General features: G+C 36.2%; 2 protein-coding genes across 6 annotated transcripts in view; one reads left to right on the forward strand and one right to left on the reverse strand.

The window, feature by feature from the left end:
• Positions 1-423: 423 nt before the first annotated feature.
• rrp8 (ribosomal RNA processing 8) lies at positions 424-10208 on the forward strand. Of its 2 annotated transcripts, none has more exons than XM_046863036.1 (8): positions 424-550; positions 676-781; positions 988-1267; positions 1994-2720; positions 4195-4324; positions 6245-6351; positions 9270-9366; positions 9817-10208. In XM_046863036.1, exons 2-8 carry the CDS (start codon positions 695-697, stop codon positions 9928-9930), a joined length of 1542 nt encoding a protein of 513 aa, XP_046718992.1. In that variant the 5' UTR covers positions 424-550; positions 676-694; the 3' UTR covers positions 9931-10208. The 2 variants fall into 2 exon arrangements, with proteins under 2 accessions (XP_046718992.1, XP_046718991.1); XM_046863035.1 differs by having other exon boundaries at positions 425-546.
• LOC124394659 (dynein heavy chain domain-containing protein 1) overlaps positions 9328-23142 on the reverse strand; it is a 30156-nt gene continuing 16341 nt past the window's right edge. For 2 of the 4 annotated variants that reach the window (XM_046863031.1, XM_046863034.1), the window contains 17 exons: positions 22820-23012; positions 22626-22728; positions 22229-22378; positions 21921-22112; positions 21395-21826; positions 18177-18594; positions 17982-18101; positions 17696-17872; positions 17435-17613; positions 16320-17333; positions 16061-16238; positions 13657-13782; positions 12814-13021; positions 12618-12709; positions 11637-11786; positions 10936-11546; positions 10234-10645 (listed from right to left, as the gene is read on the reverse strand). In XM_046863031.1, coding sequence (XP_046718987.1) covers positions 10244-10645; positions 10936-11546; positions 11637-11786; positions 12618-12709; positions 12814-13021; positions 13657-13782; positions 16061-16238; positions 16320-17333; positions 17435-17613; positions 17696-17872; positions 17982-18101; positions 18177-18594; positions 21395-21826; positions 21921-22112; positions 22229-22378; positions 22626-22728; positions 22820-23012 — 4745 coding nt within the window. In that variant the 3' untranslated portion in view covers positions 10234-10243. Of the gene's footprint in view, positions 9399-10233; positions 10646-10935; positions 11547-11636; positions 11787-12617; positions 12710-12813; positions 13022-13656; positions 13783-16060; positions 16239-16319; positions 17334-17434; positions 17614-17695; positions 17873-17981; positions 18102-18176; positions 18595-21394; positions 21827-21920; positions 22113-22228; positions 22379-22625; positions 22729-22819; positions 23013-23142 lie in introns of those variants that run through there. The other 2 variants (XM_046863033.1, XM_046863032.1) reach the window with 2 other exon arrangements.

Here is a 23142-nt window from a genome sequence, read left to right on the forward strand (position 1 = left end):
GGTGACGTGTCAGGGGCAGTGTGATGTTCAGTGAAAAAAATTAGCCTTAATAAACAACTCGTGTGAGATGGCAGTGAGATATTTAGGGATTTAGGAAACACATACAACCAAGCCAATTTCTGCATTTTTATGGAATTTTATTCAAGACTCCTACCGAGGTTTTAAAGCAGTCACCTGTACAGAAGGTACATTTTTATCTGTTTAAAAGTGCAGTACGGATGCAAAATGTCATATACGACCTGTCGAAAAACCTGAGCCGAGGAGGTAAATACTGGGGAAACTGAGGAAATTGCAACTCTAAACTCTTGAATGCTACAGCAAAATGATAGTAGTCCTGTTAAATAAACACAGATTGGGCAGGGACTTACAGAATAAAGAATGGCCGGTGTGTGGCGCAAATAAGACAGAGGACGAACCAAGTAACCACAGTACCACACGAGTCCGCTAAGTGGCGTTGTGCACAACCTGGAGAAAATAACCTCTAACCCGGATGTAAACATTCCCCACGTGTTATTCTTGTTAAACGCACGACTTTAGTTCAAGAAGGTAGGTGAGTTTATTATGTATTTAACGTGGTTATGGATAATTAGCAGAGCTACTGACAAAAGTTAAGTAAAGTAAAGTTTTTTGTTTTTTGCTGCATTTAAGTCTCTAAATGTCTGTATTTGTGCCCAGACCTGGCGAAGCTGTTAACATGTTTGCAGAGGAGGAATGGACCGATAACATGCCAGCTGCAGAACAGGGCAAGCTGGTAGTGAATACTGAACCTGTTGTTGGGAAGGTAAATCTCTAATACCTTTAACATAATAACCTGGGTGATTTAGGACATTAATCCAAGTGTCATCCTTAGAAAACTAGAATGGTGTTTCTGGCTTAACTCTTAGCATCATTGTTCCTTTATTTAAAAAATAAAACAACTAATAAATAATGATATCATACATTTTATATATTTTCTTTTTTAATTCTGTTTTTATTTTACCTAAATAGCACAAGATAATCAGCAGGCATTGTCTTAAGCGAACTCTACAGACCCTAGGGTCAGCACCAGACTGGGTGTATATGAAACCTTCTGCAGGTAGTGATGAGGAAATGGAAGAAGCTCCTACACATATTGTCAAGAAGAAAAAGAAACAAAGGTGTAAAAAACACAAGAAAAATTCTGGCACAAGAACCGAAGGAGATAAGGACAGTGAAACAGCAATGCTGCAGAAACCTCTGGAGAAGCAACAAAAGAAGCTTAAAGTGGACACAGACAACACTGAAAGAAGTAGAGTCAAAGAGTCACATTTTATCTTACAGATGAGATCATGTGTTTTACATACACCTTGCGTAATCTGTAAATTGGAAATATTTTGAAATAAGGGAGCATTAAATTTATTTGTATTAATTAGTAATTTTTAATGAGCTATTTTACAATGCATATGTTTACATATCGTCCACAACATAATATTATTATTCTAATGTTTACATACTCGAGTCTTAATACTGTTTGTTGTTATCTGGATATTTTATGTTGTGTCTATGATTTGTGGTAGGTCATGATTTCTGCAGGATTTGCTCATGATTTGGTCTACTTTTGCATGTTAACCTTTTTTTAAAAATAACTATGATTTTAAGACCCATTTTCTTTTTTACAATTACTATTACAAAAGGTGCTAATTCAAAATTATTCATTCACTAATTCTCAAAATAGCAAGATTGAGAATAAAACTTTGTACAGGATGGTCTGTGTAAATTGTTTTTTAACTGGATTCCTAAATAACTGTCACAAAACATAAGCTGAACATTTGCAAAAATTTAGTTACTATTGTGCTTTTTTGTGGACTACATGTAACTCTGTTTTGTAAAAAGCCTATTCAGTAGTAAAAATAAAAAGAAAATGCTATTTTTATGGTCTCCCTAATTCAAAAATATAAACACATGTTGCAGTTTCTGTGTATGTAAACTTATTACCTCAATTGTATTTTAATTACGATTATCTCATGTTTTGCAGGCGTTAAAAAAATGAATGAAGTTGGAGAAGATTCTACTGAAAAAAGATTAAACCGACAACAGTGGAAGAACAAAATAAAGAACAAGAAACGATGCAAGAATAAATTCCTTTTCAGTTCAGCTGGAGTTAAAGAAGAAAAAGGAATGACTCAGGCAAAGGATCTCTCAATAGCAACTAAAATGAAGAATGATGATTTGTCACTTTGGAGAACGGCATCTAAAGAAAAGAATGATGATGTAACATTACGTACAGATGCACCTAAAAAAGCAAACCTAGACACACATCAGTTAACAGACATGAAAACAGTCTGTGATGAATTGAAGTCAAATGCAAATAATCAGTGTGAAAAACAGAGGCCTCTCAAAGTAGATAAAAAGTCTTTGCTCCAGGCTAAGAAACTGCAGAGCTTTTTAAACAGCCATACCATTAAAAGTGATGAAAAAATATGTGACTCAGAACTTGGGAAGAAAAAAGATGATTCAAAAAAAGACAGCGAACATCAACTGGATCGATCCAGTGCTTTAAGGTCTCGGATGGAGAAGCGGTTAGAGTCAGCTCGGTTTCGCTACATAAATGAGCTGCTTTACACTTCGACAAGTGGTGAGGCTAAACGCATGTTCAAACAGGATCCTGACGCTATTAAGATTTACCACAAAGGCTACACTGAACAAGTGAAACAGTGGCCTGCAAATCCAGTGGATTCCATCATCTCCTATATTCGGCAAAGGTGAGAATAGTTACTTTTTTTTTTATTCTGTCTATTATATGTGTGGTTCTCTGGGTTCCAAAAAGCATGATGTCTGTGACTTTACACTGTTATAGTGATGAAAATAACAACTTACTCTTAATAATGTGTTTTGTGACTGGTCATCTTTATTAAAAATTTACAGCTTATATATACACTCACAGGCCACTTTATTAGGTACACCTGTCTAACTGCTTGTTAACGCAAACTTCTAATCAGCCAATCACACGGCAGCAATTAAATGCATTTAGGCATGTAGACATGGTCAAGACGATCTGCCGGGCGTCAGAATGAGGAAGAAAGGTTATTTTAGTGACTTTGAACGTGGCATGGTTGTTGGTGCCAGACGGGCTGGTCTGAGTATTTCAGAAACGGCTGATCTACTGGGATTTTCACGCACAACCATCTCTAGGGTTTACAGAGAATGGTCCGAAAAAGAGAAAATATCCAGTCAGCGGCAGTTCTGTGGGCGCAAATGCCTTGTTGAGGTCAGAGGAGAATGGCCAGACTGGTTCGAGCTGATAGAAAGGCAACAGTAACTTAAATAACCACTCGTTACAACCGAGGTATGCAGAAGAGCATCTATGAACGCACAACACGTCGAACCTTGAGGCGGATGGGCTACAGCAGCAAAGACCACACCGAATGCCACTCCTGACAGATAAGAACAGGAAACTGAGGCTACAATTCGCACAGGCTCACCAAAATTGGACAATAGAGGATTGGAAAAACGTTGCCTGGTCTGATGAGTCTCGATTTTGGCATCAACAACATGAAAGCATGGATCCATCCTGCCTTGTATCAACGGTTCAGGCTGATGGTGGTGGTAATGTAATTTTCTTGGCACACTTTGGGCCCATTAGTACCAATTGAGCATCGTGTCAACGCCACAGCCTACCTGAGTATTGTTGCTGACCATTTCCATCCCTTTATGACTACAGTTTAACCATCCTCTGATGGCTACTTCCAGCAGGATAACGCGCCATGTCATAAAGCGCGAATCATCTCAGACTGGTTTCTTGAACATGACAATGAGTTCAGTACCTTGTTGAATCTATGCCACGAAGGATTAAGGCAGTTCTGAAGGCAAAAGGGGGTCCAACCCGGTACTAGTAAGATGTACCTAATAAAGTGGCCGGTGAGTGTATATATAATGAAATATTTGATATAACAGCAATTTTAAAATGTCTCTGTTTAGTGGAAATTTCAGGAAAAAAGCTCCACAGCTTCAATAAATAGCCAAAAGAATAGTTGCCACATTTAATTATCAATTATATTCACTAATTCAGTAATCCATTATTTTCCTTTTGTATATATTAATTCATTCTGTATTGATTGGGTCAGCGGAGTTAAAATGGTCCATTGCTGCAAAAAAAATGAGGACCCCTGTAACTTAAAATTGTTTAGCCTTATGTAAACACCTTTTAAAAGTGGGTGTTCTTGTTTTAATTTTCAGATCGTCATCTTTGATAATTGCAGACTTTGGATGCGGTGATTGCAAGATTGCACAGAGTGTGAAGAACAAAGTGCACTGCTTCGATTTGGCTCCAATTTGTGACCTTGTCACTGCCTGTGATATGGCCAATGTAAGTTCTTTTTTTCCCCCAATCACGTCAATCAGGCTTTCTTTTATTACATGTGCTTTCAGCTGCTGAAGTTCTCTCTTTTATTCCCATTTATCATCATAATTGAGAGCTAGATTTTTACTACTTTCTAAATCATTAACAGTGATAAGGGCCTGCCTAAACTAGTCGACTGATGTATTCACTATGTTGGGGTGTTAAAAAAGCAACAGTGAAACATAGAAGTAAGAAAGAAGTTTAAGTACACAATACCCCCCGTTTATCATGGTGTTTACGTTCCAAAACCGCCTGCGAAAAACGGCCCCACCCCAAAAATGCTTTTTTAATTTATTTTTTATATATATTTTTTATTGTTTAAGTGGTAAATCATCCTCCCACACACTTTAAACACACACAGAAAACATTTGCAAGAATATAGCGAGAAGAACTTTGAGTAAATTTGTAGAAATACAATACACTCACATTTATAGTGAGTACATGTACTGTACAGTATACAGTTCTGTAGTAGCGCAGCCTATTTGTAGTTTTTCTGCTTGTTTATTGGTTAAAGTGTCCTATGACGTCAAAAAAGAGGCTGAGACAAATGAGCGGTAAAGTGGGGGATTATTGTAGCTTATTAATAAAGAAAAAAAAAATTCTGAGTTTCAGTAAACTTTTTCATGAAAAGTACAGTGCATGTCAAAAGTTTGGAAACATTTAATCTTTTCTAATGAAAAAGACTTATACATTTTGTTTAATATGCAACAAACTATGTCATCTTAATTTTATGAAGATTTACTCTGACCAAACAAACATATACATTTACAGACGTTTCACTTTTATTTGAATCTTTTTTGTCACAAGTGCTTTACACACTCCTGACATCTGGACAGTTTCTCCAAATGTTCAGCTGAAATACTTTGCCATGCCTTTCGTCAAAACTTGAACGGTGCTGTAGCATGAAATTGTAGCCATGCTCAGTTTTCCTTTCACCTGGAAGAAAATACCATATGGTGTGTTTACACTTTTTTAAGGAATATGAAATTGTTTTATATTTTATTTTAGTATTTGCATTTTGATGTACGATAGCAAGTAAATGCACTAAATGGGTTTAGTTTTCACAGATTGCAATTTCAGCAATAAGAATGTTAATTGTTTTGAAAAGGAAACAAATTACTTGTTCAAGAGACCTGTCTTATTTTTTCTTGCATATTTAGTATTGCTTTAATTGCTTTAATATTTAATATTGAAGAAAAAGTACTTCTTATCCGAATACTCGATTACTAAATTAATCGATACATGCAGCCCTAATTAAATTTTGTTGGCTTCTATTTCTTTAAACTTTTGACAGGCACTATAATTATTTTCATATTTCTTTATATAAAGTATGTGTTTTTTACTTAACTTTCATAACTTTGTTATTTGAACATATGACAGTTCGTTGTCATTTCAAGATTTTAGGACAGTTCAGGATTTTGTCAGTATTAAAAAAAATGCTAAAGACACTGAGAAGTACATTTGACACATTGAATTATAAAGAGTCCCCTTTCTTATGTTGGATTTCAGTTCCTGAATCTGTGATTTTAGTGGAGCTGAAACCAAAACCTTAAATGCACAACTAAAAAGATGACTTCTGTAATTCATTTTTATTTGTATAGCGCTTTTAACAATGAACATTGTCTAAAAGCAGCTTTACACAGATAATGTGGTGATAAAGAATTAATATGTTCTTTATAAGTGCAAGTTTGTCCCTGATAAGCAAACCGGTGGTGACTATTTTCTTTCTTATAATATAAATTGTATTTATTCAATGTACTTTTGCTTGTATAGCATTTTTACTAGTGCACATTGTTATAAAACAACCCTTTTTTGCAAATTTTTTAGTGGAATTCTAATGGGGGGGTTCTGGTCATATGCTTATGTTAATGGTTTCTGTCTCTACAGGTGCCACTTAGTGACTCCACAGTAGATATTGCAGTCTTCTGTCTTTCTCTTATGGGGACCAACCTTGCAGACTTTTTGGCTGAGGCAAACAGAGTTCTGGTGATGGGGTAATATAAAGTTTAATGCCTATAACTTCATTGGCTTCCATATCTATAATTATTTATAGCTGAAATTGTCACATCATTTAGAACTATCCAATTCTTCTTCTTTCGACTGCTCCCATTACGGGTCGCCACAGTAAATTATCCGTGTCCACACTACTCTGTTCTCTACATCTGCCTTTTTTCAAACCAACTACCTGCATGTCTTCCTCACCACATCCATGAACCTCATCTTTGACCTTTCCTCCTTCCTGGTGGCTCCATCCTCAGCATTCTCCTACCAATATACCCCATGTCCCTCCTCTGAACATTTCCAAACCATCTCACGGGCCTCTCTCACTTTGTCTCCAAAATAGTCCTACATGCGCTGTCCCTCTAATAAACTCATTTCTAATCCTGTCCATCCTCGTCCTTCCCAAAGAAAATCACAACATCTTCAGCTCTGCTACCTCCAGCTCCACCTCCTGTCCTTTACTCAATGCCACTGTCTCTAAACCATACAACATCGCAGGTCTCACCACAGTCCTATAAAATGTCCCTTTCACTCTTGCAGATACTCTTCTATCACAAATCACTCTTGCTATCACTCTTTTCCACCCACTCCACCCTGCCTGCACTCTTTTCTTCACTTCTCTATCACACTCTCCATTACTTTGCACTGTTGATCGGAGTGCACTGAACTCCTCCACCTTCACCACTTCTTCTTTCTGCAACCACACCCCTCCACTGCCCTCCCTCTCATTCACACACATGTACTCTGTCTTACTTCTACTGACTTTCATTCCCCTTCTCTCCAGCATGTACCTCCACCTCTCCAGGCTCTTCTTATCCTGCTCCCTACTCTCACCACAAATCACAATATAATCCACAAACATCATAGTCCATGGAGACTTATGTCTGACCTCGTCCGTCAACCTGTCCATCACCACTGCGATCCTTGATGCAGTCCAACCTCCACCTTGAACCAGTCTGTCGGTCCTACTGCACACTTCACTGCTGTCACACTGTCCTCATACATGTCCTGCACCACCCATACTTCTGACACACCGGACTTCCTCATACAATACCACAGCTCCTCTCTCCACCCTGTCGTACGCTTTCCCAAATCCACAAACACACAATGCAACTGCTTTTGACCTTCTCTATCAACATTCTCAAAGCAAATAATGCGTCTGTGGTGGCCTGAAACCATAATGTTGCTCACAGATGGTCACTTTTCTCTCAGCTTGGCTTCCACTACTCTTTCCCATAACTTCATGGTGTAACTGTTCAACTTTATTCCCCTGTAGTTACTGCAGGTCTGCACATCTCCCTTATTCTTATAGATCGGTACCAGCACACTCTTCATTCCTCAGGCATCCTCTCACCTTCCAAAATCTTGTTAAACAATTGAGTTTAAAACTCCACTGCCATCTCTCCTAAACATCTCCATGCTTCTACTGGTATGCCATCTGGTCCAACTGACTTTCCACTCTTCATCCTCTTAATCGCTGCTATTATTTCCTATTTACTAATCCTATCAACTTCATGGTTCACCATCTCCACATCATCCAACCTTCTCTCTCTCTCTCTCTCTCTCTCTCTCACTCATTTTCTTCGTTCATCAGCTGCTCAAAGTACTCCTCTCTACACACTCTCCTCACTAGTCAACACATTTCCATCTCCGTTCTTTATTGCTCTAACTTGCAGCACATCCTTCCCAGCTCGGTCCCTCTGCCTGACCAATTGCTACAAATTTTTTTTCTCCTTCATTAGTGTCCAACTTCTCATACAGCTTTTCATATGCCTTTTCCTTTTGCCGCAACTCCTAGTACTCCTGCCTACTTTTCTTATCTCTTATTCTTCTTTCTGTCCTTACTCTCCTCCTTTATTTCTTCACTTCCATAGCCATCCTACAGACCACCATCTGATGCTGTCTAGCTGCACTGTCCCCTGCCAACACCTTACAGTCCCCAGTCTCCTTCAGGTTGTATCTCCTGCATAGAATAGGTGACACTTTGTGGGGTTACCTCCAGTATTCAGTCAGTCAGCACTGGTGCTCCTCACAACCTCTTTCAACTCCTTCCTTCTGGCAGTCCCTATAGAACTTTTTTCACCAAAACTGCCAGACACAGGAACAGTTTCTTTCTCCAGGCAATCACCCTTATTAACAACTGACCTTAATTATATATATATATATATATATATATATATAATTACACACTGTTACTGCTGTATATTGTTGTATATCTTACTGATATTTGAACTACCATGCACGCTCACTTTTTATGTACATTACTGCTCTGTCATATACTCTGTAGGTATATGACATATACCTTCAGAATCACCCCTACACCATTTCTCTTTCCATCTACACCATGAAAGAATAGTTTAAACCACCTCCAATGTTCCTGGTCTTGCTCCCTTTCCACTTGGTCTCCTGAACACACAACATATCTACCTTTCTCCTCTCCATCATATCAGCTATCTCTCTCCCTTTACCAGGCATAGTACCAACAAGTGCCCACCCGAACCTCCACTCTCCTACACTTCACCTTTCCCTGCTGTCTCTGTAGACGTCTTCCTCCTCTCCTTCACCTCCTTTGGCCAACAGTAGCCCAATTTCAGTTGGTAAATTTAGAACCATCCAATTACAACCACCAAAACTATGCCTTGCCAAAGTGACCAGTTATCTAATCTTTTTTAATTACAAATGGTAAGCATGAGTGTGACCCAGCTGCAATGTGGGGGAAGGTTTTATAGTCAGATGAGACCAAGACACAAAACGTAGTTGCGAATACTTTTGCAAGGCACTGTATTTAATATAAGGGTGTTTCAGCAGTTTTGTTGGCAGGTAATCAAGTGCTGGTGGCCTTTTATAGTGTGTTTCCTGGTGTGGCTTAAAACAAATGAGACTTTTACTTACTACTTTTTATTTATTGCAGGGGTGTCCTCAAAATTGCAGAAGTTGCAAGCAGATTTGATAATATACGCCAATTCACTGGGGCCTTATCTCGTCTGGGCTTTATGTTGGCCAGTAAGGTAGGATGATTTAAACGTGCTTCTTGTCATTTCTGCAAGTTGAGCAGAAATGATTGTTGTGTAAAAACAAACATATTGCTATTGTGCTTAAAGTACCCAAGGGGTTGTAATGGCCACAGCTGCATAGTGAATTATCCATAAAGCTAATTTAGTGCTACAAATGTTGAATTTAGTTGCTATTTACTTAAATTAATTTCATAAATACATACAATTTTAACAGAACCATGTAAAAAAATATAAAAGAGCTAAAGTGAATATAAAATAATACAAAAAAACTGATGTGTATCTAATGCAACAAACTTAATGTGAATTTAATTTGTTTGTTAAGTAAATGGCTTTTGGTAAGTATGAAAACTAAGTAAATAAGTGTATATCTACAACCAGGAAATCTGACATTTGTTTTCTTGCATTTCAAAAAATAATCTGTATATGTTTACATTTTGTTTCTAGGACACAGCCAACAGCCACTTCTACTCCTTTGAGTTTCAGAAGACACACAATGTTCCAAATGATGTAAGGAAAATCGGGCTTGAACTCAAGCCTTGTTTGTACAAGAAACGGTAAAAGCATTTATATTTGGGTTGCAAGCAGAGCAGAATAAATAAAAAAGGCAACTCTGCAGAGTAACAATATGAAAAGCATTTTGTGCTAAATTGTAAACAGGAGTTGTATTACATGGTTCAAGTCCATAGTGTTTGCATCCCATATTCTATATATAAATAAATGTATTCAGTGCAAAACATTTCATGTTTTTACAATGATAAATATATCTGTAAAGGAAATTTTTATGCTTAATTGTCTTTAAGAGCTCGTTCAACCTTCCAATAAAAAAATAAAAATTCTGATTGAATCCAGTCTTTTAAACATATCTCAATATTTAAAGTTTTTTCAGTTTATTTTCTTTGAGTGTACTGACTAATCGGACTCGTCTCATTTTGCAAAGTACCGGATCTAATGTTGTCATAAGTGGAACATAAGTGACAATGTTGTCCACTGAGAGGCTCCAGGCGGCATCTTCGCTGTGACTTTCCAAATAGAGAGGACATTTGTAGAGAGGCATAGCATAGGAATTCGAAGGTGAACTTTGAGATGAGTCATTGAGGTTGTAGTTTGTTTCTTGAGTTCTGACCAAGAGGAGAGGAAAAGGACAAGGTGTAGGTGACAGGGTGTCTTGCAGAGCTCCAAGCTGCTTATCCCACAACGCTCCATGTAGCTCCAAACCGGAAAGATAGATCCCGTTTGAGGGTGTTGATGATGGAGATGCTGCAGCACCTACAACCTGAGGACATAGACAAGTATATTGGTGAATGCTTTGTTTTACTTGTTTATATTTGAATGACAATTCATAACATGGGTTGACAAACTATTTTTAAGAAGTGATCAAATGGTTGCCATGTGACAGTGTTCTTTAAGCAAGTATGTGAATCACTCGTGACAAATGTAATTAAATTCATTCAATTATTTGAATTGCATTTTTAACAAGAAATGTTATCCAAAATCTAAACAATCTATTGCTTTAAAAAACTGTTTCTGTCTTGGTTAGTACTATTTTGCAGTCTGGTAATATACCTGAAATTGTAATGTAATGTTGCTGATGTCACTGTGTTTGTTGTGAACAGTCTCTCTGATCACGGCAGCCAGAAAACCACGTGGGTTAGCAAAGGCAGATAAACAATAGATTGGAAGTGAATCACTGTATTCTTTCAACTGATACATTTGGAGCAAGTTTGCTCGAGACTCCAACTTTGAAATAACGGATGATGTGATTTTTGGAGAAGCAGAGGGGTCTTTGAGTGGTTTTTTAGCATTTTCAAGAAGTGATGACACAATCTCTGAAAGATTTTCCCACTCAGTCCAGAGAAAAGTATGGATCGGGCTCAAAGAGACTTTTCCTTCACTCACACTTCTGTTCTTCTTTGCCAATTCAAACTTGGTCTGTAAAGCCTGTAATGTTTCTTGAGCCATTTTGTAGTGTGTTTGGGCTAGAAGATTATTAAACATGCCATATTGTCTGACAGCTGCAAAGCTATCTTGGGACTGAAGAAGTAGGTTTCTGAGTGTCTTGCTTCTAAATTTTATAACATCAATTGTCACCTCTGCACTGAATCCAAGAAGCAGTGCATCATTGTTATTTAGTGTGGTTTCTGCACAGTACTGTACAGCTTTCAAAATGTCCTCATCTGACAAAACAAAAAAAAAAAATATGTTACGGGTCTTTTTTTATACAGGATTTAAAAGAAAATAGTTAATACTTTAAATTGATTACATACCAAAATATCCTGTCGTGCTGATAATTTCTGTAAGAATATGAGGGCCACTACCCCATGTAGACAGTGGTGGTTGTAGACAAACACTGCACACTGCTTTCACAGCCTCCAAATCAGCGGGGTCTGACACATGACCACCATAGATCAGGTAAACTGTAGGAAAAATAGGATATATATTCATACAAATGGGTAATACATGAAACCTAGTGTGTTAATATTATAGAAGTAACTGTTAGAACAGGCTCAATTTTGTCATCACTTTTATGTTGATAGAGACTCAAAGCACTTTTGTACGCTCTGGACAAGGGCGTCTGCAAATGTAAACTTCTGAAAGTCTTGTGAACTGTACTAGTCAGTACATATTTTAATATATTGATGGGATTTCAGTCTTAACATTTAAACCATCTAGTCAGTTTAACATTTTCCAAAGGTTCGGCTGTGTTCAGATCTAGAGAAGGATATGAGATTTACATAATTTTCACTGTCATCAAACCATCAAGTGATCCCATGTACCCTGTGACTGGGATCATTTCCATTTTGAAAAAGAAGCCCATGAAGATAGAAATGTTCCATCACAGAATTAAAGTAATCATTTACTGTTATACAATAATAATTTTGTGGCTTGGAACTAATGGGCCTAAACCATGGCAGAAAATGCCTCCTACAGCATTGTGGACTTTCTGATTTTACACTAATATTGTAACCTTGAAAATGATGGCTTAAATGCTGATAGCTAAACAATAAAGGTTTTAGCAGTTTTAACATTATAGCTTTAGATGTTTACATATAAAAAAATGTTTACTTGATTGTAATTGAGTATCGCTTGCATATAGCTTATATCTAGAGTATCACTGAGTTTTCTATATTTACACACTATAGTGAGCTCTGTAAAGGCTCATTTTACTGCCACCTACAGATCAAATCAAATCATTTCCCGTTTAAATGAGGGTTTTTCAATTACTTTAATAAAAGTAAAAACAGTACCAGCTACATATTCCAGCGCTCCAATAGGGTCATGACACTGTTTTGTAATGCGGGCATGTGCATCGATCAGAGCAAGAAGATCCTCACATGACCTAGACAAAAACACAGAACAAAATGTCAAATTCTTTATTTATTAATTAGTGAACTTTATTATTATTCGTATTAGTAGTATTTTAACATTTAAGACCTCCTTCACCATTTATAAATGCTGCCATGCCCCAGATGCTTCAGTTTTTGTCTCTGTATTAAAACAGAATGAAGGATGGCACATAGAAGAAGAGGATCCTCCACATTCATAGTTTGAGGAACAGTGGAAGTAACTTGTCTCAGAGAGAAGTACAGCTCATCTTTCAGGTTCCACTGAGAGTCAAGCACCAAATGCATAGCACCCATCCTAATAAAAGCTGCAGAGGAAATATGGAATTTATATACAGAACAAAACCATCAAGCCCACATTACACTGGAATAAAATAACAGTTTAGTTAACAGATAAAGTTTTGTTTAGTAAACTGAACAAACCAAACACAAAATTTGCTATTTAAAATAGATTTAGACCAATGGAGGCTAGTGGTAATACGATATTAGATGAGAAGGCTACAAAGATACTATCTATCAAAAACAATTAAGATATCATGGTTAGCCCAATTATTTCCTGAGGTCTCACTAATTATTATACACATGCTCTCAAGCACACATGATACATGCAATGGTTTGTGGACAACTGGCCATCACACCTACAGTATATGTGGTTCTTTCCGAAAAATCTAAAGACTTTGCAATATTTGGTTCAATGTTCATTATCAAGAATGTTTAACATTTAAATGTAAGCAAATTTATAATATGGAGCAATTAAACAGCTAAATGTGATGTCAGATTTAGTACCAACTTATTTGTAGTGAAAACTGTTGTATTACATCAGACAGAAATACAAAACAGAGGCATTTTCATTAGTGGTCTCAGACTTTGACATTCATAACACAATATAAAGATAAATAATGTAAATGTAATCTGTGAGAAAATAATATAAAATATTCCACACCTGGAATAGAAAGTGGAGCACTGCCTTTTGTTATAAACCAGAGTCGGAAGTGAGGATGCACTTTATAGCCTGGATCTCCTCCAATTAGATCAATCCCGGTATCTGCCTCACTATTCATCCAGTGCCCTGAAGTGTAGAAAAAATAAATCAATTAAGGGATAGGCGCAAGATGGTATAATGATGGTGTAATATTTTTTCAAAATCAAAATGTCTCTATAATTCTGGTTAATTATTTTGATAAATGTTTTTCCAGTTAGCAAAAGATGGAATCCAACAAATTCCATGAAAGCCAATAATTGTTCAATTTTGTTTTCCGATTATGCTCTCCTGGACATAAATAAGCTTACATAACCCTTTAGGTCACAGAATGTAGCTCTTGGGTTTTTCTTTTGTATCTGTGAGCATTAAATAATCTGACCTTTGACTCTTTGAATAGCATAACTCTATACTGGCGTTTGTTTAAATCCACACCTGAATCCTTCTTACTGTCAAATGATGAATGGGGAATTGTTTGGACTTTATAAGTGTTCCTAGTTTAATAGGCTGCTTCAATAGCTCATTGTTCAGTAGCTTCTGTTTTTATAGAGGTAGTCACAATTCTTAACTAAAATTTTTAACTAATTTTTATCCCCGCTTAGTTTCTGGATGTCGGCTTACTTTTTGGTAAAACTTAAGTAATACTGGATTTGCTGCAGTTTGTTTGTTTGTTAATAGAAATGTATATTTTATCTCCATCACTATATGATAGATAACAGATCGAATTACAGATACACATACAGACAAGTCTTGTAAAATGTCATTAAACACAGTCAACCCGACTAGACATTTGGACAGTGATACAATTTTCATAATTTTGCCTCTGTACATCACCACAATAAATTTGAAATGAAACAATCTAAATGCAGTTGAAGTATAAAAATTCGGATGTAATTCAAAATGTTAAAAACAAAAAAAATAGTATTTGCTCTTTAGAAATTATTTTTCCACAATCCCCAGGCTCAAGCAGTAAAAGAGCAAACTAACAAGAAAGGCCAATATTTTCAATGCTTAGATCAAATAATTTAGCAGTAAATTAATGCTTGAAATTTGGATACATCATATGTTTATGTTTTCTTTTTTTAAATGTTTTTCAGTCCTTTTTTTTGAAAATGTTTAGATGCTGCTTCTTTTGAGGTCAGTATTCTGAAGGCTTATCAGTTTTGTGGCATACCATTATAGACATTTGTCATTTTGTCTTTGTTTTTGAATATCATATTGCATCTTGAGGTGAACTTTTTGTATTTTTGGTCATGAGTTGACTTGGCTATATGTTGAAGAGGTTTTTCTTCACCAAGAAAATAATTTTGCAATCATCCACTTTAGATGTCATAAGTGATCATCCTGGCTTTTTAATATTGCTGCACTAATTTTTTATAACAAAGTTTATTTAACCACGTCTTAGGTTTCTAAAACCTGATTTATTTGTTTTCAGCCTAATGATGGCCTTCTTTACTTGCAATGACACATTTTTGACCACATATTTTGAGTTTCCCTGAACAGTGGGAAATGAAAATTCAACTAAAAAAAAAACAAACAAAAAAACTTTTTATTTGCTTTTCATGCAATTGTCCACAATTTAGTCACATCTTGCATGAACAAAAATTGTGGAGGTGTACAGAAGCAAATTTACAGAATTCGTGTCACTATCCAAACACATCTAGACTCAACAGTAAGTATTCACATAGCTTCTAACATGCAAGAAACGTAAGAATTTTCATTAAAATCAGTTTTCTGGAATACTCTTTTCTGTCTGTATTGGAATATTTTTTTTTTAAATGGTGTACAATTTCATATTCATATTTCATATTTTTATAAAAACAATAACATTTTTATTACATCGAACATAAATATTTTTCACATTTAGAAAATTTGCCAACATTTAAAACCTAACTAACAATTTCTAAAAGAAAAAAAAATACATATGACTACTTATGAACAGCTAAAGAAAATTCTGCAAGCAAAAGGTTTTATACATTATATGGACAAAAGTATGCCGACATCCCTCATAAGTATGGAGTTGTTTTAGTCATGCCCACTGCCAACAGGTGCATACAATTATTTCTGGCCAATTTAACTAAGGGATTGTGATTTTTCTTCTGGAAACACCACAAAATCTACACTTACAGTTTTTAAAACATGCTTAAATTGCTAAGCATGGTAAAACAATTTAATTTGGCATTATTTCTAAATACCGCACTCATCTAAAATTGGCATATAAAAATGGTGACATTCTGTACTTTAGCCCTAACAAATTTATCATACTACAAAATATTTTTGTTAATTCATTAGCCCAATGCTAAGTGGCTAAGCAAAGATAGTTTAAGAATTAAATCCTGACTGAAGATTGAAAAAAGAGAGTTTTTACCTTGTCCAGTGCAGAATATTAACTGCCTTAGCTGAGTAATAACTCTGGCATCCCAATGATCCAGGAGGTGACAGTTATTCAAAACCAGCCAATGGCCAGTCTGAACAGCTGTGTTAAGTGATGAGAGAACATCGTGTTTTTGGCATTTAGACCCAAATGAATGTACAACTACCCTCACCTATTGAGAATCATAAAAAAGCAATAAATATAAACATTTATATTTATACATCAAAATATAATGTATTATATAACACCTTACCCCTTTCATTTCTTCTTGGTGTCGTCCAAAGTGTTTAATCCAGTGCAGAGGGTGGATGCTTCCTGTTCGAATTTCTGTTGGACTCGGCATAGTTACAATTACTGGGCAATTATTTGTGGACAAAAAGCTCAATAGTGCCTCTGGAGAACTGATATGAGGACCACCTTCCATAGCTGATTGTATATTTTGTCCTAGCTGACAGGCAGAGAAATCATCCACCACTGCTGCAAGCCACTGTGGACAGAATGTCTTCCAAAGTATAGCACGCTGCAATAATGTCAATTGGGAATTTGACTGGCATGGAACAGTTCCAGCCACTGTGGCTGAAGGAAAGTGAAAGTACTCCTGCCATTGTCTGGATGAATTCCTTAAAGAGGACGTTAAGCCATGAAAGGAAGATAATTTCTCTAGGAGACCCAAATGAACTTTTGTTTGGGTTGGTATCCAGTTTGGAAGAATAGAAGCAGACTGTTCAGCTGATGCAGAATATACTGTGGATTCTATGCCATTGAGTCCTCTGAGAAAGATGACGCGTTCAATCTCAGGGCAGCCCTCAGTGTGGATAAAGAATGCAAAAGAAAAATATAACCACAGTAATTCTGCATGGTTTGGGAATAAATAGGGTCTATAATGAGCAAATACATGGCACACTATTCTGTGTAAGATGTCTGACGTGCCAACACCCTCCAGCATTTCTCCACTGCAGATGACATCTGACCAAACCTTTAGGGCTAAGGTTTTCCGCAAAGCAATTAAAAAGTTGCACAGGGGAAAAGAGTAAAAAGGATAGAGACGTCCCACATCCTGGATATCCTGATAAAGAGCTGTTGCCAGTGCTGCTATGCAGTGGAAGGCATTAATTATGGCTTTGTTGTCATCCATATAGTTAGACAGCTTTTCAATTCCTGCTTCAAGTCTTAATGAGGCTTTTTGACACAGTGACACATATGGAAGGAACTGAGGATCCTGAAGCAGTGGGGTGGAAGACTGCAAGATGTAATCCATCAAAGAAACCTAGAAGAATTGGAAAAGAATACAAGAAACAGACTTCAGCATTGACCTTTAGTTAACATTTTGTAACTGTTTAAAATATTATATCTTCTTAATTACTTTACCTCTTCTGAATGAAGTTTATCCTGTAGAACTTGTTTATCTTTTTGTAACTGGGAATGCCTCAACCAAAGCTCTGAACAATTAGACTTCATTAAGTCACTCAGAACAATATCCTTAACTTCTGATGTGCTTAGAGATAGATCTATAACTTTCACCTTTATTAATATAAATGGGTGAATTTCTAAAAAAAAAAAGAAAAACATAGAAATTGAAGTAAATAAATTAACAACAATAATTGATTTTTAAATGCATCAAGTTCCTACCTTCCAACAGAACCTTTGCTGGAAGAGAGGTGCTAAGGAATAGGCAAAATTCCGGGTGAGGTGTTGTGACTGGATCAAACACATCAAAAATGTGAGTTCCAGCTGGCCGATTTAAGATACTGAGGAACTCATCGCTTGGCACAGCATGTTCAATTTCCGTAACCAAAACTTTCAAACCTGTTTAAGTGCAGCAATATTGTCATTTGTAACATATTTAGTGGAAAATGAACGCTAAATTAAGATATCCTAAATAGACTGAAAAGCATTTAATGCATAAATTGCCAACCTTTTGTTGCACCATGACTGATTTTGTGAATAAATTCTGGGTCATCTGCAGAAACAATGAGCTCAAATTCGTTTTCTTTTTCAGATCTTCCAGCATTAACTGGGAATTGGTCAGAATATTCTGAAAAGTAGAAGCACAACTTCATATTGCAGCCATTAAATAACCAAGTAAATAAAGGAAGCAAGAACCACTCACCTCTCTGCCTTGTTTGGAAAGTGCATTCTTTATGTTGCTGTGTGTCTGTAAGCAATGTCCATTTGTGAGCCCATGGAGTTCTATGTCCCCACAACAACAGTTTTAACACATCAATGGGAGACACTTCTTCTAAGTGATGTGAATCCCACCCAAGTGCTTGTGACAGAGACATATGAAGCTCCACAGCCACAGGAATTTGTACAGTATGGGCAGTCTCAGTAGAAAGAAGCTGTGTTTCATCAAACAATGATGTACGTACATCTTCTGGACTAACTGCAATTGTGCCCGTGAGACACATTTTGTGCCACTTTTTTAACAGTTCCAAGCGAATCTCAGGCCCAAATGGGCCCAAATAGGTTATGGCAGCAGCTAACAACAGTGCATCACCAGGAATAGTGTGGTCATTCATTTCAGATTCCTACAGAAATTAAACAGAATGGCTAATTGAATTATAGTTCCCTCAAAAAGTATTGAAATGGCAAGGTCAATTCTACTGTTTTTATTCTACACAGAAGACACCGAGACAAACATTATAAGACAAACAATGATCTGACTGTCCTAATAATTTGAATAATTATAAAAATATTTAAATGCAAGATGTGGTAAACAACTTAGAACATGGCACTTTAGCACCTCCAAGGTGAGCAAAATCTTAAAAAAGTAACAAAGTAAATATTTGTTTGCCTAACACTTGATTTGAACCATTGCATGGATTAAATCAAACAAATGTTTAGTATTAAATGAAGCTAGTCCTCCTGGGTATAGATAAATACACCAGCCCTATCAAAGAAGTGGTGATGTTACAGATATTTATTATAATGATCTACATCACACAAAGAATACACATAAATGTAACACGTTCGAAGTTCTTTACAGCAACATAACACATGTAGCTTACGAAAATAAGTCTAGTCAGTCAATACGATTAATTATGTATAGATCTCCAGGGAGTTACTTAGTGTCTGGATGCTTTAGTAAGTGCATAAACAGCTCTATTTAGTCTAAAAGGGTCCTTACCACAACCAGAAAATATGATCATGTCACCCTTGTCTTATTTACTCTGCAATGGCTCTCAAACAAATATTGCATTGAATTATACATCAAATGAAAGTTTATATGCACTGAATGTTTTCACATCACAGACCCTGAGTGAACATCTGGCCTATTACAGCTTGCCACACCTACTTAGATTAAAAGGTGCAGGCGGTTTATTGGTACCTTGAATAGTGTACATCAGGGGTCACCAACCTTTCTGACACCGAGAGCTACTTCTTGGGTACCAACTAATGTGAAGGGCTACCAGTTTGATACACAATTCTGAAATAACAAATTTGCTAAATTTACCTTTAATTCTAAGTTATTATTAATAAATAATGATATTTATCTATATCAAACTCAATTGCACAGGGGGCCAAAACTCAAAGCACACTTTAGGTCGCAGGCCGAACAGGATACACATTTATTGAACACACTAAAACAATGTTTTTTGAACATAAATATGAATAAAGACAGACAGGAATATTATTCCAGAATAAATAAACTTTAAATAAATAGCTCTCCATAAAAATATTGCGAAAAAACCCTGAAAAAAACGTTAAAATAACAAATCAAAACAGATTTCTTTGCTCTTATGCCATTTTATAAAAAAAATATCTTAAACTTTAAATAACTTAAAATATTTTGCTCTCCATAAAAATTTCTCCTGTCAAACACCAGACATCTCACAGCTTCATCATGCAGCTCTTCAGAAACTCTCCCTCAGTAAATAACTGGCTGATGTGAGTCTGATTTCTCCTCTGTTTTCACACCAGCTTCACTTTGTGATTTTGCTCAGGTGAAAAACATCTGCTGAAATGTCAGTTTCTTCTTTAACTCTTCTCCTTTCTGTATCTTCTGATTTGCATTCAGGTTTTTCAGCTGATCCTGATGTTTTGTCTCGTAGTTCCGTCTTAGATTCAATTCCTTAATTACAGCCACATTCGCTCCACTAATAAGACACACGTGTTTACCGGCAGTGTCAGTAAACATCTACTCAGAATCCCATCGGTTTTGAAAGACTCTGTTTTCAGAATCAACTTTTCTCCTCACCACTGTGAGGCGCTGTTTCACAATAACTTCACAATATGGATAAATACATCAACAAAAGCTCGACTTGACGCTGGAATGTTCCCAGGTAGTCTAGCGTTCGGTAAGGCGGCTGAAGCGCTGCATTATGGGATCTGTAGTTTGTGTTATCAGCACTTCATATCGCCTGGACATTAATAACAATAATAATAGATCTATATAATATCATCACTGAGTTTGACACCCCTGATCTATGTGAAGACACTGATAATTTGAATGATTTCTCACAATAATTATCAACAATGATATAACAAGGTAGGAAAGAGCTATTTTTAGAAAAGGCTTGCGGGCGACTCATGTGGTCCTTGCGTGCGACCTCGTTGGTGACCCCTGGACTGTACACTAAAGCAGAGGCAGAGCTTTCTCTTACAAAAAACACACAGTTATGGAACAGCCTTCCAAAAAAATTGACACATAGTTTAACTGTTTATATTTGTTTAGTCAAGCCTTTTGCCAGTAGACTTTTCTTAGGTAAAGAAGCAGTCATGGAGGACCCATGTTTATAGAGTGTTTGATGAACTGGTTTAAATGCAGTCATCCCCCCACTCTCACATGTTCACTTAAATTTGTTGATGTGTGTGGCAGGCCATCTTATTTTCCAGAGATCCATCACATCTGTGTTATAGTGTCATAGTCTCTTACCAATGGCTTGCTCATTAGGGATAAACTTATGGATATTTGTGATGCTGAATTTTATATTTGTAATTCATTTAATTCTATAAAGCTGCTTTGGGACAATGTCCATTATTTAAAAAATCATCTATAATACATTTGGATTCATTTGAACCACTACTCACAAAATAAAAAAAAAATCCATTCTTCACAGGTAAAACCAGAGACTCAAACTAAAAGTAGATAGTCATTTTTGAACAATCAAAAAAACAGAGCACACGCAAAAAACACGTCAGTCACATGTGCCTATATCACTTGAAAAATGTGTTTGAACAAAAATATGCCAGTTCTAAATTGTTTTACTCAATTATATGTAAATATGAAAATAGTAATTTAATCTAATAACAAAATCAAAAGAATTTGCCCAGTTATTTTCTAGGAAAACTGAATTTTATCATTAACAAAAAATATGATTTACTTACATTTTTAGCAATGTTCCATTTTTCCATGTAGTATCTTACTTGCTTAATAGTGAAAGCAACCTCTTTCTCTTGGATTTCAACTTTACTTAGCTCGGCTGAAAGGTCCTGTAATTTGTTGTTGATAGCCTGGTGTTGCTTTTCCGCAACCTCTAGTCTTTCTCGAGCAGCTTCTTTATGCATCCTAGCCACCTTCAGCCGTGCTCGGATTTCAGCCATGCAATTGTTCACATGGATCTTGTGAGCTTCGTGTGGAGCCATCTGGCGCTTAACGCAGGCATACTGGTAAACTGCTCGTACCCAGTTGCATAAAGATTCACAAGCCTTGCTTACACCACAAATTAAGTCTGTCTGGAAGTTTGGTGAGTGTACAATTTCCCCCAACTCTTCAAATAACTCATCGTTTATTTTTGAGTGGTCAAAAAATTTTAGTTCCTGATGGAGTAAGATCAGTAAAGGAGAATAAGGTTTGTGTACATTTTACCAGTAGATAGTTATTAATTAGATAACAATGTAAGCAATAAATTACCTGTAGGAAATCGAGTTGCCCGAAAAGATGTTTGACACTTTTCCAGTCGCATGAACAATTGAATAGCTTGCATATAGCATTCAACAGGATGACCACTCCATCAGGAGGTTGTCTGTAGTGACGGACTTCTTCTATGTCAGACTGATTTAAAGAAAGCAGAGCCATAAGTGCTGCCTCATACAGTGGATTCACCTAAATAGAACACAAGTTGGTTGTTGGTTAGTTGGCCTTATCAAACAATAAAGCAAACCAAATATTGAAAAAAATCCAAAATGCATATTAGAATTTAAAAAGCTAGCTAGTCTGACCTCATTAAAGGTATCCTCTGCTTGTTTCTCAGCTAGATCTAACTGCTCTTGTAGCTCAGAAAGACAGCTCTCCTCCAATAAACATTGCTGATGAGTCTGTTCACACACTGCACACTCAATATCCATAGCCATTTGCGAATGGCTTAATTCCTGCAACAAAATTTGTAGTGGGGTTTTATGTACACACCACCAGTAATATCATATCCAATACTAAGTTTTGCCAAATGTCCTTTTATTCAAATATAATTCAGCTTAAAGGAAATGTTTATTATTTTCAAGTAAATGTTCAATATATTAACACTATATTAGCATTCAGTATCTATGGGCATTATTATTAAAACGATAAGCCAATTCATCATACTTAAATATTATTATAAGTTTATACAGGTGCCTTTACCTTATGTGCCTCCTGAATTTTGACTTTAATCCCAAAAATTTCCTGGCTGTAATCCTGGGCTGTGTCAGTCAGATCATTTACACGGCCCAGAACGGTTTCCAACCTATAGGTTAAAACAAAGAAAAACCAGGTTGTCATCATATTTCAATGGTGTGAGTTATATTCCATGAAAGCACATAATCATCAATGCTCACCTGTTGGAATGTGTTCTACCTTTCTCACAGATGTGGTCAAAAAGGTGATTAAAGTTTTCAATCAGTTCAATATATGTCTGTGGGCTGAACAGATTTTTAGAAACTGTGTTTAGAAATGCTGAAGCATATTTTGTTGCAGACCGGTGTATTTCAGCCATTGCCTGAGAAATATTGGTCACCAAAGTATTGTCATCTAAACACAAAATATAAATAAAATGAACTTTATTGTCAGATACAGATACTGTATAAAGAATTTCAGGATGTAAGCTACAAAAAGGTAAAAAATACCTTTAATCACACTGAAAATATTTAGATTCCTGATA

The sequence above is a fragment of the Silurus meridionalis genome, chromosome 12 (genome assembly GCF_014805685.1).
Source record: "Silurus meridionalis isolate SWU-2019-XX chromosome 12, ASM1480568v1, whole genome shotgun sequence".
Classification (NCBI taxonomy): Eukaryota; Metazoa; Chordata; class Actinopteri; order Siluriformes; family Siluridae; genus Silurus; species Silurus meridionalis.

What these genes read in the sequence shown, in the direction of transcription:
- rrp8 (XM_046863036.1), top strand. Translation starts at nt 695, where the DNA reads ATGTTTGCAGAGGAGGAATGGACCGATAACATGCCAGCTGCAGAACAG. An exon ending in CACAGACAACACTGAAAGAA is followed by an intron (nt 1,268 to 1,993) that starts GTAGAGTCAAAG and finishes CATGTTTTGCAG; the next exon opens with GCGTTAAAAAAATGAATGAA. An exon ending in AACAGAGTTCTGGTGATGGG is followed by an intron (nt 6,352 to 9,269) that starts GTAATATAAAGT and finishes TATTTATTGCAG; the next exon opens with GGGTGTCCTCAAAATTGCAG.